The sequence below is a fragment of the Betta splendens genome, chromosome 10 (assembly GCF_900634795.4).
Source record: "Betta splendens chromosome 10, fBetSpl5.4, whole genome shotgun sequence".
Lineage (NCBI taxonomy): Eukaryota > Metazoa > Chordata > Actinopteri > Anabantiformes > Osphronemidae > Betta > Betta splendens.
In genome coordinates, this window is record NC_040890.2 from 20865262 (window position 1) to 20883575 (window position 18314).

At 42.5% G+C, this 18314-nt stretch overlaps 1 protein-coding gene and 2 long non-coding RNA genes across 5 annotated transcripts in view; 1 reads left to right on the forward strand and 2 right to left on the reverse strand.

Annotated features, from left to right (window-relative positions):
* Positions 1-18314, reverse strand: part of LOC129604720 (uncharacterized) — an 83883-nt gene that overhangs the window by 64803 nt on the left and 766 nt on the right. The gene's annotated exons all lie outside the window — the stretch shown is intronic.
* On the forward strand, positions 326-14792 carry polr2b (RNA polymerase II subunit B). Of its 3 annotated transcripts, none has more exons than XM_055512338.1 (25): positions 342-1066; positions 8597-8669; positions 8872-9022; positions 9191-9303; positions 9423-9642; positions 9759-9917; positions 10017-10181; positions 10269-10465; positions 10565-10684; positions 10876-11062; positions 11236-11379; positions 11450-11589; positions 11760-11871; positions 11970-12124; positions 12232-12430; positions 12498-12666; positions 12771-12867; positions 12954-13048; positions 13140-13390; positions 13478-13567; positions 13637-13744; positions 13859-13972; positions 14048-14208; positions 14307-14502; positions 14581-14792. In XM_055512338.1, exons 1-25 carry the CDS (start codon positions 991-993, stop codon positions 14668-14670), a joined length of 3582 nt encoding a protein of 1193 aa, XP_055368313.1. In that variant the 5' UTR covers positions 342-990; the 3' UTR covers positions 14671-14792. The 3 variants fall into 3 exon arrangements, 2 of the variants coding, with proteins under 2 accessions (XP_055368313.1, XP_029020623.1); XM_029164790.3 differs by lacking the exon at positions 342-1066 and adding an exon at positions 7138-7206; XR_008695871.1 differs by lacking the exon at positions 14581-14792 and having other exon boundaries at positions 326-1066; positions 14070-14208; positions 14307-14447.
* Positions 14691-16260, reverse strand: LOC121202540 (uncharacterized). Its single transcript, XR_005898235.2, has 2 exons — positions 15690-16260; positions 14691-15056 (listed from the first exon to the last, which is right to left on the reverse strand). It is a non-coding gene; the product is annotated as an uncharacterized LOC121202540 (long non-coding RNA).

The window sequence follows — 18314 nt, forward strand, 5'->3', positions numbered from 1 at the left end:
CTTTGCACACCACCACTGTAACAATTCAATTTAATTCATTTTTATTTATATAGCGCCAAATCACAACAAAGTTATCTCAAGGCACTTTACAAAGTAAGGTTTAAGACCTCACACAACTAAACCCAACAAATCCCACACACAGCAAGCATTTATTTGACAGCAACAGTGGAGAGGAAAAACTCCCTCTCTAACGAGGAAGAAACCTCCAGCAGAACCAGGCTGGATGTGGGCGGCCATCTGCCTCGACCGGTTGGGGTGAGGGGAGAGAGAGAGAGAAAAGCACAGCAACAACAACAAGCAAAAACAGAGCACAGGCAGGATGGTTGGACCAGGGACTGGATACAGGCCAGAATGTAAAAGGAGCGCCTATAACTAGTTTTCTCACATTTAACTAAATGACACAACATGTTTTCTCACATTTAGTTAAATGTGCAAAAGTCTAAATGTAAATGTTAAATATAAATGTAAATGTTAAATATAAATGTAAATGTTAAATGTCAAACAATCGGTCACGTCCTTCGTGACATCCTGTGGGGGGTGCTCCGGGAGTATGGAGTCCAGAGCTCTTTGCTAAGGGCTGTTCGGTCTCTGTACATCTACTGGAAGCACAACTACTGGAGAGAAAGAGACAAGGTTACTTGAACATAGAACAATGATGGGAGGTTATTGGACAGAAGAGGTAGAAGGAAACAGAGGATCTCAGTTTATAAATGAAGTCCCCCAGCAGTCTATGTCTATTGCAGCTTAACTAAGAGATGGTTCCTGTGACTAACAATCATTGCCAGTCAGTGACCTGAACCATCTCTAACTATAAGCTTTATCAAATAGGAAGGTTTTAAGCCTAATCTTAAAGGTGGAGAGTGTGTCAGCTTCTCGAACCTGAGGAGGGAGCTGGTTCCAGAGGAGAGGAGCTTGGTAGCTAAAAGCTCTGCCCCCCGTTCTACATTTAAAGACTCTAGGAACCACAAGTAGCCCAGCGCTCTGAGAACAATGTGTTCTGCTGTAAACATAAGGAACTATGAGGTCTTTAAGATAAGAAGGACCTTTATCATTGAGTACTTTGTAGGTGAGTATGAGAATTTTAAATTCTATCCTACATTTTACAGGTCCCAGTGCAGAGAAGCTAATGTAGAGGTAATGTGATCTCTTTTTCTAAGTCCTGTCAGAACTCTGGCTGCAGCAATTTGAACAAGCTGTAGGCTTTTTAAGGAGCTGTTAGGACATCCTATGAGTAAGCAGTTACAGTAGTCCAGCCTAGAGGTAACAAATGCATGGATCGGTTTCTCTGCATCGCTCTGAGAGAGAATGCTTCTTTTAGCTATATTTCTAAGATGGAAGTAGGCAGTTCTGGAGATTTGTTTAATGTATGATGTAAAAGAGAGATCTTGGTCAAAGATGACACCAAGGTTCCTCACAGTAGAATCTGAAGCTAATATTATGCCATCCAGGGTGGCTATCTGACTCAATAGTGTCTCTCTTTTTTTTAATTCAATTCAATTTCAATTCAATTTTATTTATATAGCGCCAAATCACAACAAAGTTATTTCAAGGCACTTTACAAAGTAAGGTTTAAAACCTCACACAACTAAACCCAACAAATCCCACATACAGCAAGCATTTAATTTGACAGCAACAGTGGAGAGGAAAAACTCCCTCTCTAACGAGGAAGAAACCTCCAGCAGAACCAGACTGGATGTGGGCGGCCATCTGCCTCGACCGGTTGGGGTGAGAGGATAGAGAGATAGAAAAGCACAGCAACAGCAACAAGCAACAACAAGCAACAACAGAGCACAGGCAGGATGGTAGGACCAGGGACTGGATGCAGGCAGGATGGTTGGATCCAGTTGCTGCCCATCACAGACACCAAACTTTGAGTCCAATGATACCTGTGGGTGAGGACAGAGAGGGAGAAAGAGTGGGGGTGGGGGGGGAGAGAGGAGAGAAGCACAACTACTGGACAGAAAGAGACAAGGTTAGTTAAACATGGGACAATGATGGGAGGTTATGGGACAGAGGAGGTAGAAGGAAACAGAGGAGCTCAGTGTATAAATTAAGTCCCCCAGCAGTCTATGTCTATTGCAGCTTAACTAAGAGATGGTTCCTGTGACTAACAATAATTGCCAGTGACCTGAACCATCTCTAACTATAAGCTTTATCAAAAAGGAAGGTTTTAAGCCTAATCTTAAAGGTGGAGAGTGTGTCAGCTTCTCGAACCTGAAGAGGGAGCTGGTTCCAGAGGAGAGGAGCTTGGTAGCTAAAAGCTCTGCCCCCTGTTCTACATTTAAACACTCTAGGAACCGCAAGTAGCCCAGCGCTCTGAGAACGAAGTGTTCTGCTGGGAGCATAAGGAACTATAAGGTCTTTAAGATAAGAAGGAGCTTTATCATTGAGTACTTTGTATGTGAGTAGGAGAATTTTAAATTCTATCCTACATTTTACAGGCAGCCAGTGCAGAGAAGCTAATGTAGGAGAAATGTGATCTCTCTTTCTAAGTCCTGTCAGAACTCTGGCTGCAGCATTTTGAATGAGCTGTAGTTTTTTTAAGGAGCTGTTAGGACATCCTATGAGTAAGGAGTTACAGTAGTCCAGCCTAGAGGTAACAAATGCATGGATCAGTTTCTCTGCATCGCTCTGAGAGAGGATGCTTCTGATTTTAACTATATTTCTAAGGTGGAAGTAGGCGGTTCTGGAGATTTGTTTAATGTATGATGTAAAAGAGAGATCCTGGTCAAACATGACACCAAGGTTCCTCACAGTAGAATCTGAAGCTAATGTTATGCCATCCAGGGTGGCTATCTGACTCAATAGTGTCTCTCTCAGATTTTTAGGCCCAACAATAAGAATCTCGGTTTTATCTGAGTTTAGTTGAAGGAAGTTTTGGGACATCCAGGATTTGATGTCTTTTAAACAACCCTGAATTTTGACTAGTTGATCTTTTTCATTTGGTTCCAAGGACATGTATAGCTGAGTATCATCTGCGTAAAAATGAAAATTAATAGAATGCTTTCTAATAATCTCACCTAGAGGAGACATGTATAAGCTAAACAGAATTGGACCCAGCACAGAACCCTGTGGAACTCCATAGCTAATCCTTGTGCGTGTGGAGAATTTATCATTAACATGAACAAACTGGAATCTGTTCAACAAATAGGATTTAAACCATCCCAATGCTGTTCCATTAATCCCGATTCTATGTTCTAGTGTCTGTAATAGAATGTGATGATCAATTGTATCAAATGCAGCACTAAGATCTAACAGGACAAGGACAGAAACTAGACCATTGTCCGAAGCTAATAGAAGATCATTAGTGACTCTAACCAGAGCTGTTTCTGTGCTATGATGTTTTCTAAATCCTGACTGAAAATCTTCATACAGGTTATTCCCACTAAGGTGGTCAGATAATTGTTTAGCCACGATTTTTTCCAGAATCTTGGAAATAAAGGGTAAATTTGAAATGGGCCTATAGTTGGCTAGTTGTCCAGGGTCAAGGGTTGGTTTTTTCAATAGAGGTTTGACCACAGCCACCTTAAAAGCCTGTGGTACATAGCCTAGTTGTAAAGATTGGTTGATTTGATTTAATATGGATGAGCTGATTAAAGGTAGAACTTCTTTGAGTAATCTGGTTGGGATTGGATCTAAAAGACAAGTGGACGACTTGGAAGAGTTGATCATTGAGGTTAACTCCATATGAGTTATGGGGGAGAAGCTGTCTAGGTAAGACAGAGGATTTAATAAATTTAAAGTTAATGGATCTAGACAGTGCTTTTTGTCATTTGGAAGAAGTCGCTGCTGAATGTTTTTTCTAATGATAATAATTTTATTAGTAAAGTAGTTCATAAAGTCATTGCTGCTGAGATTTAAGGGGATAGTAGACTCAATACAGCTATGACTCTTTGTCAGCCTGGCTACAGTGCTGAAAAGAAACCTGGGGTTGTTTTTGTTTTCCTCAATTAGGGAGGAATAATATGTTTTTCTAGCAGCACAAAGTGCTTTTTTATATTTCATTAGACTGTCCTTCCATGCAATGCAGTTTACATTTATTTTGTTGGAACGCCACTGTCTTTCTAGTTGTCTAGTCCTTTGCTTTAGACTGCGGATGTCTGAGTTATACCACGGAGCTAACCTCCTCTGATTCACTGTCTTCTTCTTCAGAGGAGCCACTGTGTCTAACATTGTACGTAGAGAAGCTGCAGCATCATCTACAAGACAGTCAACCTGTTCATAAGGATTAAGGTGACTGTTCTCTGTGTATCTGCAAGACATTGAGGCAAAAGATGATGGAATCATCTGCTTGAATCTGGCAACAGCATTGTCAGATAAACATCTGCTATAGTAACATTTCTTTCCAGCTGTTATAGGGTCAGTTGTGCTAAATTCAAAAGTTAATAAGAAATGGTCAGATAACAGAGGGTTTTGGGGAAGAACTATTAAATTATCAATTTCAACTCCATATGTCAGGACAAGATCTAGAGTGTGGTTAAAACGATGAGTGGGTTCATTTACCTGCTGTGTAAAACCAATAGTGTCTATTAAGGAGTTAAAAACAGTGCTGAGACAGTTGCTGTCAACATCTACATGAATGTTAAAGTCTCCCACTACAATGACTTTATCTGTGCTAAGAACTAAGTCAGATAAGAATTCAGAGAATTCAGTTAAGAACTCTGAATATGGAGCAGGAGGACGGTAAACAATACAAAACACAACTGGTTTCTGAGTTTTAGAGTCTGGGTGAGAAAGGCTCAGAGTGAGGCTCTCAAATGAGTTATAACTATGTTTAGGTTTAGGAGTAATTAATAAATCTGATTTATAAACTGCTGCTACTCCTCCACCTCTACCTGTACTTCTTGGAACATGATAGTTGATGTGACTCATTGGAGTCGACTCATTTAAAGTAACATATTCATCCTGCTGCAGCCAGGTTTCAGTGAGACAGAACAGATCTATGTGATGGTCACTTATCAAGTCATTTATTAAAAAGGATTTAGATGAGAGAGATCTGATATTTAATAAACCACACTTCATTAGCTTACTATTACTTTGTTCCGTAAGAGGAACTGTTTTGATGTTTATTAAATTCTGGTAAGTCACTCCTCTTTGATTTGTTTGTGACTTGTATAGTTTAGGTGGTCGAGAAGCAGACACAGTCTCTATGCGATAACTAAGACTAAGAGTGGGTCGCGGCTGTAGAGAACATGCAGAGAGGCGTGTAAGACTGCAACTCTGCGTCCTGGGCTCCACTCTGAGTTGTCACGGAGTGGGGGGACTAAGCAACATGGCCATGTTACTAGAGAGCAGAGAGGCTCCGTTCAACGTGGGATGGACGCCGTCTCTTCTAATCAGCCCAGGTTTTCCCCAAAAAGTGCTCCAATTAGCCACAAAGCCCACATCGTTTGCAGGACACCACCTAGACAACCAGCGGTGGAGCGATGACAGCCGGCTATACATGTCATCGCTGGTCACATTGGGGAGGGGTCCAGAGAAAACTACGGAGTCCGACATTGTTTTGGCGAACGAACACACCGACTCAATGTTAGTTTTAGTGACTTCCGATTGGCGTAACCGGGCGTCGTTATCTCCTGCGTGTATTACGATCTTAGCGTACTTACGTTTATCCTTAGACAGGAGCTTAAGATAAGACTCAATGTCGCCCGCTCTGGCCCCAGGCAAACACCTAACTATGACCGCTGGATTCTCTAACTTCACCGTGGGCGCCTGCCTAAAGCTACGTTTCTTACGAGCCGTGACCCAGTCGTTGCCCAGCTGCCTGGGACCTGCCGGGGGACTGGTAGCAGCTAAGCTAGGAGGCTCCGCACCGGCTAAAGGGACCTGGCTAGCTGGCCTGTTTTCTAAAGTGCGAAGCCGAGACTCTAAGTCTAACAACCTCGCCTCCAACCCTGCAACTAGCGTACACCTATTACAGATACCATTACCATCACTAAAGGAGGCGGAGGATAAGCTAAACATAAGACACACCGAGCACCGAACAGAGCGAGAGGGAGAGGAAAAGGGGGAAGCCATAGCAGGAAAGTAAGCTAGGAGCTACGCTAGCGGAGAAAACACTTAGATAACAGTGTAAATTAGCAGGACGTTTAATGAAAGGAGAAGATGCTTGAGTGTTACAAGCTTGTTTTGAAACTTTTAGCAGTCGCTATCGGATATAAAACGATAATATTTAGAAAAGAGCGGAGAGTAACGCTGTACACACACAGCGGCAGCAAACCTCAGTAACCGGAAGTGACGCGATACGCTTACCGTCAGTCAGCCGTCAGTCAGTTGGTGTGTTTAGGCCCAACAATAAGAATTTCAGTTTTATCTGAATTTAGTTGAAGGAAGTTTTGAGACATTTTTTGTATTTTTTGTAATTTGATGTATTTTTTGTAATTTGGTGTATTTTAAACAACACTGAATTTTGACTAGTTGATCTGTTTCATTTGGTTTCAAGGACATATATAGTTGAGTATCATCTGCGTAGCAATGAAAATTAATAGAATGCTTTCTAATAATCTCACCTAGAGGAGACATGTATAGGCTAAACAAAATTGGACCAAGCACAGAACCCTGTGGTACTCCATAGCTAATCCTTGTGCATGTGGAAAATTCCTCATTAACATGAACAAACTGGAATCTGTTCAACAAATAGGATTTAAACCATCCCAATGCTGTTCCAGAGAGTACACCAGAGAGTAAACGTTTACTGATAGCTGGCACTTTGCTGTAAAACTGAAATTTCCCCACTGTGTGTAGCTACAATTTGTCAACAATATAGCTCAAATTCTCTCTAGCTAGTTTTTCACTAGTGAGTTTTTCACTAGTGAAAAACTGTGCCTGCCACTATTTAAGCCACGAGATGCCACCAGCATTGCCAAAAGGAACTTAACGATCTAGAAGTAGAAAAATCACACAAAATTTATCTAAACTATTCCAATACAAAATAGCATACAAAGCAATACTTTGGGAAAACTTAACATAAAAAAAGCTCAAAATAGCTCTTACACTGTAGGACGAACAAAGGTTTGTTATATGTAAAAGTAGGCGCAATGTCCCGATATGAACTACAGGGGGAGCAGTGCAACGGAAGAAGAAGAAAAGAAGAAGACAAAGCGGAAGTCAAATAAAGTTTCCGGTTCGCGCTGTCGATCGCAACGCCGTGTCGGAGTCTGAAATTTGCAGCATTTTGAGGATACAAGATGTATGATCAGGATGAAGGTAGGTTTACGCCGACGTATGCGGCTTTATTCATGAGATAGGATCCTTCCGCACCCAATATATAAAGCATATTAGTTCTGTGAAGTGAACTCTTTTTCTGTGAAGCTCCGCTAGTTTGTTAGCAAGCTAACTAATGTTAGCATTAATTGAAAACAATAGACTGAGTACACATGCTAAGGTTAGTAACGTTACAAACATACAGGCTATGCAACGCGCTGACTATTGCGCCACGAGGCCTGTTTTACCTTGGGGTACCGATTTCAAACTACCAGTTTTTGAGGCAGATAAACAAAGTCAGAGAGAAACGGGCCGAACGTTAACTAGAAGTGGCCACTGCTCGCTCGCCTGAGAGGTGAAGGACCAACAAGGCTGCTTTATCATCTGTGTGTGTAGGAACCTGTTGAAGGTGCAGTAATCATGAAGGGATCTGATATTGTCACTCTGGAGATTTCACTAAGAGATGCTACCTCCCACATTTAATGAAACCGTGACACACCGTGAAAAGGGATGTTTGTTTGTTTTTAAGATAATTCTAGTGCAACATAAGATAAGGATAAGAAAAACCTTTAATAGTCCCACAGTGGGGAAATTACTTCGCACAACAGCAAGTACAAGGCAGAGGAAAACGGCGACAATACAGTAACAGTTAAAAAAAAACACGAGTTTTAATCTACAATACAGACAACAACTGTGAGCCTATAGCGAGGCTGAGGAAATGTTTTGCTGTTAATAGTGCAGCAAATGTGCAAATTGCTACTTCCTCCTCCTTTCAGCTGCTACCTTTAGGTGGCATCACAGCAGATCATCCTTTCAGTCCACCCTCTCTCCTGCCCTCCTTCAACACCTTCGTGCCCTTCCTTTTATTTTTTACTTTTTGTCATTTCTTTTATTCAGAGCTCTATAATCAGAATTCTCCTCTTAGCAGTCCGCATCGATTATCTGCACAAGCTCAGACCATGTGCGAAACCCCTCCTCCCTGTCATGTTCCTACTGATACACTCCTTTTAATTCTACTCTTTGAACCGTCAATATCTCACATTTTTTCCTCCTAGCCCTGTGTCTTGTGTTTTTTTTCAGAGCCACACAAAATACCATTAATACCAATGCCATCTTTATTATTGAACTTGATTAAAAAGAAGCTTTTTATGCATGTGTTTCATTATGACTAAAGTCATTTTTGAGTGACATGCGTCTTGGAGTCTGAATGATGCCTTGTGAGATACACTAGTCAGATGTTTATAGTAGTTAGTTACAACATCACACAACCTGTAATTGTAACACTGAAAATTGTTAATGTACTTCACATTATGTAATAATTTATTTATCATAAATTGTATAAACCTCATTCCCAATGAATTTATCCTATTTAAACTCTGCTGTTGATTTTTAGATAATCAGTATGATGAAGATGATGATGAAATCACTCCAGATCTGTGGCAGGAGGCCTGCTGGATTGTTATCAGGTAAACTCACCCAGATCAGACTTGTAATAATCAATAGTGCTTGCAACAAGGCAGTAATGGTTTTTAATTGCTGTTGGTTAAAATCACTTTTATTATTCAATTTTAATAAATTCAGTTTTATAGTAATGAATATGTAAAAGCTGACCCTAACCCTACAGTGCCACTCCAGGTCTTATTTAGAAAAGCCCATGTTCTCTTTTAGCTCTTATTTTGATGAGAAGGGCCTGGTGCGGCAGCAGCTGGACTCCTTTGATGAGTTCATCCAGATGTCTGTTCAGAGAATAGTGGAGGATGCACCCCCCATTGACCTGCAGGCCGAAGCCCAGCACACATCCGGGGAGGTGGAAGAGCCGGTGAGCAAAAGGGAAACCTAGGCCAGGCGCTTGGCGCAGTACAACTGATCATTCAGCCTGAGACATTTGTTGCTGGTAGTGTGGATGCAGCATAAATTTTCACAGGAATTTATAAACATTGGCTGGGGTTGGTTTTTTGTGACATTAGTATGGCCTGTCGTGTTTCAGCCTCGCTACCTGTTAAAGTTTGAGCAGATCTACCTGTCCAAGCCCACCCACTGGGAGAGAGACGGAGCTCCTTCTCCTATGATGCCCAACGAAGCTCGACTACGGAACCTTACGTAGGCCTCATCTGATCTCTTACCCTGTCAATAATTACCTGTTGTCTGCCTCTGTTCTGATCTTTAACACTTTGAAATATTCATTTTTTGATTCTGCGCACTCCTACCCCTCATCCCAGGTACTCTGCTCCACTTTACGTGGACATTACAAAGACCATTGTGAAGGAAGGCGAAGACCAGCTGCAGACCCAGCACCAAAAGACCTTTATTGGAAAGATTCCAATCATGCTCCGCTCCACCTACTGTTTGCTGAGTGGGCTGACAGACCGAGACCTGTGTGAGCTTAACGAGTGTCCCCTTGACCCTGGAGGTTATTTTATCATCAACGGCTCAGAGAAGGTTTGCTCTGAAGTCACTGCTTACCTGGTGACACGACATACAACTTAATGCTTAGCTAGCTATTTGCTAAAATGAACCACTCTTCAGGTGGCTTTGTTCTGTGTTCTGCTTTTTAGGTGCTGATCGCTCAGGAAAAGATGGCCACCAACACTGTGTATGTTTTTGCCAAGAAGGACTCAAAGTATGCCTACACAGCTGAGTGCCGGTCCTGTTTGGAGAACTCGTCACGTCCCACCAGCACAATCTGGGTCAGCATGATGGCCAGGGGAGGACAGGTGAGGCCCATCAGTGACCTGCACAAACTTTTAACTGGTTTCAGGGATTTGACTGAAATCATGGAGCCAGTGTAATTGATTATTAATTGAACGATTCAGGGAGTGAAGAAAAGTGCAATTGGCCAGAGGATTGTCTCCACATTGCCATACATCAGACAGGAAGTTCCCATCATCATTGTGTTCCGGGCGCTGGGCTTCGTGTCTGACAGAGACATCTTGGAGCATATCATTTATGACTTTGATGACCCTGAGATGATGGAGATGGTTTGTCTGATTTGACACATTAAACAGGCTGCTGATACATTGCAGAATGTTTTTGTGATTTCTTTAATGATGTCACTGGGTTTGCAGGTGAAGCCATCTCTAGATGAAGCCTTTGTGATCCAGGAACAAAACGTGGCTCTGAACTTCATCGGTTCTAGAGGAGCAAAGCCCGGAGTGACCAAAGAACGAAGGATTAAATATGCTAAAGAAGTTCTGCAAAAAGAGATGCTACCACATGTTGGAGTTAGCGACTTCTGTGAAACCAAGAAGGCTTACTTCCTCGGGTGAGTTTGGCATTATTTACGTATGTATGCATGTTATATATGTACAGATGCACCTGCACATGTATTTAGGGGTGTAACTGTGTATCTCTATATTCTCAGGTACATGGTGCACCGGTTGCTGCTTGCTGCTCTTGGTAGACGGGAGTTGGATGACAGAGATCACTATGGCAACAAAAGGCTGGACCTTGCTGGGCCGCTTTTGGCTTTTCTGTTCAGAGGGTGAGGCTTTTTATTGTTTTCTCTGACATTTCTCCTTCTCTTACTGTACTTAGAAGTACTGTATGGAACATTTAATACATGGTACTCAGAACTTGATCCAAACATGTGAAAATGGATTTTCATGTTTAATGTTCATTGTGTTCAGGCCTGTTGACGTGGGTTAAAAAAAAACTTTATTCTGTCTATTTTAGGATGTTTAAGAACCTGCTAAAGGAAATCAGAATCTATGCCCAGAAATTCATCGACAGAGGAAAAGACTTCAATCTGGAGCTCGCAATCAAAACCAGGATCATCTCTGATGGCCTCAAATACTCACTGGCCACTGGGAACTGGGGCGACGTTAAGAAGGCCCACCAGGCCCGAGCCGGAGTGTCCCAGGTGAGAACCTACAAGATGCCTCGTGTGTGTGTGCATGGATGTGTAAGTGTGTACGTACACATCCACTACTTTTATGTACATACATATATAAAAGTACTTATGTAGACAGTGGTATGACCTGGTTATGTCCTCTGATCATCTGTAAACATTCTTGGTGTTGTTTCTGCTGGCAGGTGCTAAACCGTCTCACTTTTGCATCCACATTGTCCCACTTACGTCGAGTCAACTCTCCCATCGGCAGAGATGGTAAATTGGCAAAGCCGCGACAGCTGCACAACACGCTTTGGGGAATGGTGTGTCCAGCCGAGACCCCAGAGGTAAAACTGTAACTCCATTGAATGCCGGTCATGTAGAATTCCCAGTGTGTTAAGCAGTGATGTGTTTCAGGGTCACGCTGTGGGTCTGGTAAAAAACTTAGCCCTCATGGCCTACATCTCTGTCGGGTCCCAACCATCCCCCATCCTGGAGTTTCTAGAGGAGTGGAGTATGGAAAACCTGGAAGAGATCTCTCCTGCTGCCATTGCAGAGTTCGTAGTTTAAGTTTGCCAAGTTACATTAAGGATACAGTTGTGTCAGTAATTCAACATTTGCCTATATTGGGAAACTGTTTATCATCAGCCACTGTCTAACCCTGCTTCAGGGTTTAGTTTATATTAACATGAGGTGTGTCCACTTTCATTTGTGACGTTTGTTTCAGCGCCACAAAAATCTTTGTGAATGGTTGCTGGGTTGGAATCCACAAAGATCCTGAACAGCTGATGAACACGCTGAGGAAGCTGCGACGACAGATGGACATCATAGTGTCCGAGGTTAGCTGTTAGTGTAACATTAATCTTTGAGACAGATGGATGTTTCGTAAGGGGAAAGGTCTTTGTCTTCAAACAGGTCCTTTGTGTTTGTGATTCAGGTGTCTATGATCAGAGACATAAGGGAACGTGAAATCAGGATTTACACAGATGCTGGACGAATATGTCGACCGTTGTTAATTGTTGAGAAACAAAAACTTCTGTTGAAGAGACGACACATCGACCAGCTGAAGGAGAGAGAGTACAACAACTACAGGTGAGACAGCAACTCATTCCTACTATTGAGATTTTTGCTCTCAGCGAAAAAATGTGTAAACTGGACCAATGGTGGTGTTTTGCTTGTCTGACACTTCTCTGTGTCAGCTGGCAGGATCTGGTGGCAAGCGGCGTGGTTGAATACATTGACACTCTGGAAGAGGAGACGGTGATGCTTGCTATGACTCCTGATGACCTCCAGGAAAAGGGTGTGGCCTACTGCTCCACCTACACTCACTGTGAAATCCACCCATCCATGATCCTGGGAGTCTGTGCTTCCATTATACCCTTCCCCGACCACAACCAGGTACGCAGTCGTAGCAAATGCTGGAACGAGAAATATGTTTTGTGTAAACAAATGGTTTCTGGTTTAGTCTCCTAGGAACACGTATCAGTCTGCCATGGGAAAACAAGCCATGGGCGTCTACATTACCAACTTCCACGTTCGCATGGACACACTCGCGCACGTCTTGTACTACCCGCAGAAACCACTTGTCACCACCCGCTCCATGGAGTACCTGCGCTTTAGAGAGCTACCTGCAGGTAACTTTTAACACAGAACGTAACCACGGACTAGCTCTTTACCTAATTCATTGCTTTCAGGGAAAAATGTTTTTTTTCCCTGATCTCTGATCCCTGTTTCATAGGCATCAACTCCATTGTGGCAATCGCCTCCTATACAGGATACAACCAGGAGGACTCTGTGATCATGAACAGGTCAGCGGTGGACCGAGGTTTCTTCAGGTGAGTACCTTTTACTGCTCTGCTGCTCTTTTACTAACTGGTTAACCTGTGGAAGTGTAATTCCCCTTCTCCTGCACACCCTCCAGATCTGTTTTTTATCGGTCCTACAAAGAACAGGAGTCAAAGAAAGGTTTCGATCAAGAGGAGATTTTTGAGAAGCCAACACGTGAAACCTGTCAAGGTGAGATACCAATAATCATCCCTGATGTAGGGGTTGTAGGATACTACAATCTGTGCCTGTCAATGTAATAACGAACTGAAATTATCCTCAGGAATGAGACACGCAATATATGACAAGCTGGATGACGATGGACTGATTGCACCTGGAGTCCGTGTGTCCGGAGAGGATGTGATTATTGGTAAGACGGTGACGTTGCCAGAGAATGACGATGAATTGGATAGCACCAACCGCCGCTACACCAAGAGGGACTGCAGCACCTTCCTGAGGACCAGCGAGACCGGCATTGTGGACCAGGTTATGGTGACCCTGAATCAGGAGGGCTACAAGTTTTGCAAGATCAGGGTAAGACAACTTAGCACACCAGCTGACACACACAAGACATTGCACAGACGTGACTGTGTCTTTGTCTTGTCTTGTCTTGTCTTTCAGGTCCGTTCAGTTCGAATTCCTCAAATTGGAGACAAATTTGCGAGTCGACACGGACAGAAAGGAACCTGTGGGATCCAGTATAGACAGGAGGTAACCAGGAAATTGATCTGTTTGTCAGACAGGTGTAGGAAAAAGGCTGAGAGTTCTTGTATTTTGAAGGACATGCCGTTTACCTGTGAGGGTATTACACCTGATATCATAATCAATCCTCATGCCATCCCGTCCAGAATGACAGTTGGACATCTGATCGAGTGTCTGCAAGGCAAGGTACCCACCTCTAACTGTTCCCACGTTAATAATCCTATTGAAGAAAAATATATTTTTATAAAATGCAAAAAGAAATCTAAAGCTTTTAATTTTGATGTGTTATTTGTTTTTCAGGTGTCTGCCAACAAAGGTGAGATTGGTGATGCAACCCCATTTAATGATGCCGTGAATGTGCAGAAAGTGTCAAACCTGCTCTCGGAGTACGGATATCACCTAAGGGGAAATGAGGTCAGACATCACAATACATCCCTGTAAAGTAAATAGTGATTAATATACCTATATTAATAATGGATTGTGGGTCAGGTTCTGTACAATGGGTTCACAGGAAGGAAGCTGACATCTCAGATTTTCATTGGTCCGACTTATTATCAGCGCCTAAAGCACATGGTGGATGATAAGATCCACTCAAGGGCTCGGGGCCCGGTCCAGATCCTTAACAGGCAGCCCATGGAGGGACGATCACGGTCAGTGGATCTTTTCATCCCATTTCCTTCCTGTATTACTTGTGCACATATGTCCACTGATGGGTTCCACATACCTTGTCTCTGCCCTGTGTCCATAGTGATGGAGGTCTACGCTTTGGAGAGATGGAGCGTGACTGTCAGATCGCCCACGGAGCAGCTCAGTTCCTCAGAGAGCGTCTGTTTGAGGCATCAGACCCGTATCAAGTCCATGTGTGTAATCTGTGTGGTCTGATGGCGATTGCTAACACGAGGACACATACGTACGAGTGTCGAGGCTGCCGCAATAAGACACAGGTAAATCCTAGTGACAAGTGAATGCCAGTAAACCTCCACCCAGTTATTATTATTCTAATTGGTTGTTTTGTGGTTTAGATCTCTCTGGTCCGGATGCCATACGCCTGTAAACTGCTGTTTCAGGAACTGATGTCAATGAGCATTGCTCCTCGAATGATGACAACATAAATTAGCTCGGTCAATCTCTCACCTCCCTGCAGGCATTCGATTTGACAGCATCAGCAACCCTTTTTTTTTGTTTTTTTTTTTTTTTTGTTCTTTTTTTAGTAAATAAATCTGATGTTTCTGTATCGGTTTGTTCCTGACTCCTCATTAGATTTAGATTCAAAAATCTTTAAACATAAACAGTATCAGTCTCCTTATTCTATTACATCTTTTCTCCTAAAGGCTCAACGCACATTTCAAAAAAGAAAGTGATTAGTTGACCTGTTCGAACTGCAGAGCACAATCTTTCTGCTTGTGTTAGGAACCCCCTGACCACCAACCCAGTGCAGCACTTAGGAGTCGTCTTCATTTTGATGAGGGATTTCACTGCTCTTCACACAGGCAGGTAACTGGAAGTAGATCAGAAGAGACTAGATAAACACCTCATTGCAGTGATGTCACTATTTTCTCGGGGAAAAAAATGTAATTATGATTCATTACTTTTAAAGGTAAAAATGCATTTTCCATCAACATGTGAATTTATCCACAAGGCAATAATCCTGATCGGAGAGCAACCAGCTGCTGAAACCAAGCAAATCAGTTAAGCAAACAATATGTACAAAATAAATAAAATTAGTTAAATTAATACTACGAATAGTGTTAAGGTATGTGCACACACTCATATATATCCTATGTGCATTATTATATATAATCTCATAATAATAGCCATGACATACAACATCACAACTACCATAATCACACATTACTGATATTCATAGTGATAAGTAGTAGTAATACTACAGCTAGTACTAAGTAAGCCAGTAATACTTACAGCTAAGTTTAGAAAGCCTGTTTATCAGCTCAGGTGTAGAGTGTCCCACTACAAGGTTAGTAAAGCTCTAGCTTAACATTGTTCACCCAAATGATGAGGCAGATGTTGGCGCATGAACAATGCCAAAACCAGGGTGATGGGAGGAACTTGGCCACTACGCCCAGCCAAAATAGTGGAAGGAAGAAACCCAGTAGCCAGGGAGCCCACGCACCTTCAGTTTCAGGAGGCCAGGTGTTGCGACCCAAGCCGCCCAAACAGATCCTCCCAGACAGAGCCGCAGCAGCCACAGACAACCGGGGTGGTTGTCCCTCTTCACAAAAAGGGAAAGTGTGTTATAATTATACGGGGATCACACTTCTCAGCCTCCCGAGGAAGGTCTATGCCAGGGTACTAGAGAGGAGAATTTGGCAGAGTCGAACCTCCGATACAGGAGAAACAATGTGGTTTTCGGCCTGGTTGTGGAACACTGGACCAGCTCTATATACTCACCAAGGTGCTCATGGGTTTGTGGGTGTTTGCCCAACCAGTCTACATGTGTTTTGTGGACCTGGAGAAGGCATTTGACCGTGTCCCTCATAGCATTCTGTGGGGGGTGCCCCCGGGAGTATGGAGTCCAAGGCTCTTTGCCAAGGGCTGTTCGGTCTCTGTACAACCAGAGCAGGAGCTTGGTTCACATTGCCGGCAGTAAGTCAGGCCTGTTACCGGTGCATGTTGGACTTCGGCAGAGCTGCCCTTTGTCACCCTCCTCAGCGGTTTGTAGAGTGTGAAGCGGCTGGGATGAGAATCAGTACCTCCAAGTCTGAGGCCATGGTTCTCGACTGGAAAAGGTGGCTTGCTCTCTCCAGGTTGGAGAAGAGTTCCTGCCCCAAGTGGAGGAGTTCAAGTATCTTGGGGTCTCGTTCACGAGTGTGGGAAGGAAGGAGCGCAACATTGACAAATGGATCGATGCGGCGGCTGCAGTGATGCCCTTAGAGATACGGTGAGAAGCTCTGTCACCTGGGAGGAGTGCTTTTTGCTTAGACTGCTCCGGCCTCGGATAAAGTGGTTAAAAATGGATGGTTGGATGGATGGCTTATAAAGGCTGAATTGAGATTTGTGGGTAATAAATGCTGTTATTTAACTTCAACTGACATTTTGTAAAAGCTGGGTGCCAGCATGGACCAGAGCTCCTTATAAAATTCAGTTGGGAATCCATCTGGCCCTGGAGCCTTTTTTATTTGGCATCTCTTGCAAAGCTTCATGCAGTTCTGCCAAAGACAACAATGAGTCTAGAGTTGTGGTTTGTTCTTCCTTTAACTTTGTCAGTTCTAGTTTATTCAGAAATGCCTCTATGGCTGAGGTGGATGGATCTATTTGGGACGTAAATAACGCTTGGTAAAGGTTTTTAAAGGTATCATTTATTTCGGGGGATCATGAGTGATGTTCCCTTTCTGATTAATTATTGAATGGATGGTTTGTTTTTTCTTTTTATTTAATTAGTTGGTGTGATCAAAGTTCTCCCAGTGTAAGTGTTCTACCTGAAACTGAGTTTTGCGAGCAATTATAATATTTAATTTCAGCTTTAAATTTCTTAGATCTTCTAGGACATCATTGGTTGGAGAGGCAACATATTTAATCTCTAGAGATTTTATTTTTTGTTCCAATTCTAATTCAAGTAACATGTCCTTTTTTTTGTGTGATGAATGAAATTATTGTACCACGCATAACCAGAGCATGGGTTCTCCCAGAGAACACAAGGTGAGGTTCCTGGTGTATCGTTGATTTCCATAAAGGTTGCCCATTCTCTCGTCACGTAACTGATGAAGTCTTGATCATTGAGTAATGATGTATTAAACCTCCAATTCCTGGTTGATGGTGTAACTGTCTTAATCAAGGAAATGGAAACTGGTGCATCATTACTGATTGTGATAGAGTGAATATTGGTGTTAGAGACACTTATAAGACTGAGTTATTTACTAAAATGTAATCTATACAGGAGTGAGAGTGGTAAACTGGAGAAAAGAAGGTGTATTCCCTGGAGGTAGGATGAAGAGAACGCCATGTGTCAGAGACCAAAATCATCCACGTACTGTTTTAAGGTCTGTACTGATTGCCAGTTATTGTTGCTCACAGCTTTGCTTAGCCTGTCTAACTCCGGGTTAAATACTAAATAAAAGTCCCCTCCTACTATAAGTTTGGAACCAGAGTGAGCAGACAGTGATGTGAAGAAGCTGTGAAAGAAAGAGGGGTCATCAACATTAGGACCATACACATTAGCTATGCAATATTCAATGTTTTGTATCAAAATATCAATGATTATATATCTTCCTTCTGGATCTACAATAATATCATTATCAATAAAGTTAATCATTTTATTATATTTTTACCATTATCAAGATGATGACCCCTCTTTGTTTGGAATTGTAACCAGCTAAGTAAGCATGTGGGAACTCTGTTGATGCCAGTGTAATCTATAGTTTTGGGAATATGATTATGTTTTCAAATGGTTAAATATTTTAAATCGTTTCTCCTTCTTATTGATTCCACGTACATTCCAAGTGACATTCTTCAGTGGTGTCATAACTTACCTGACTGCTGTGGATCACTAGTCTTGTGTGTATGTAGTGTGACAGACTTTCGGTGTGTGACTGAATTTGAGTACCTGTGTATTCTGATGTGTGTCCATGTATGTGCACATGTTGTGCCTGTGCAGTAGATGTTTGTGTGTGGCTGCTGGAGGGCTACATAGCTGGCTGACTAGGTGGGAGAGGAACAGAGAAGAAAAGGATGTACACAGTGTGGAGTAAAAGGTGATGGAAAAACAGGAAAGGAAGTGAATGCTTCATACTTGATGAGC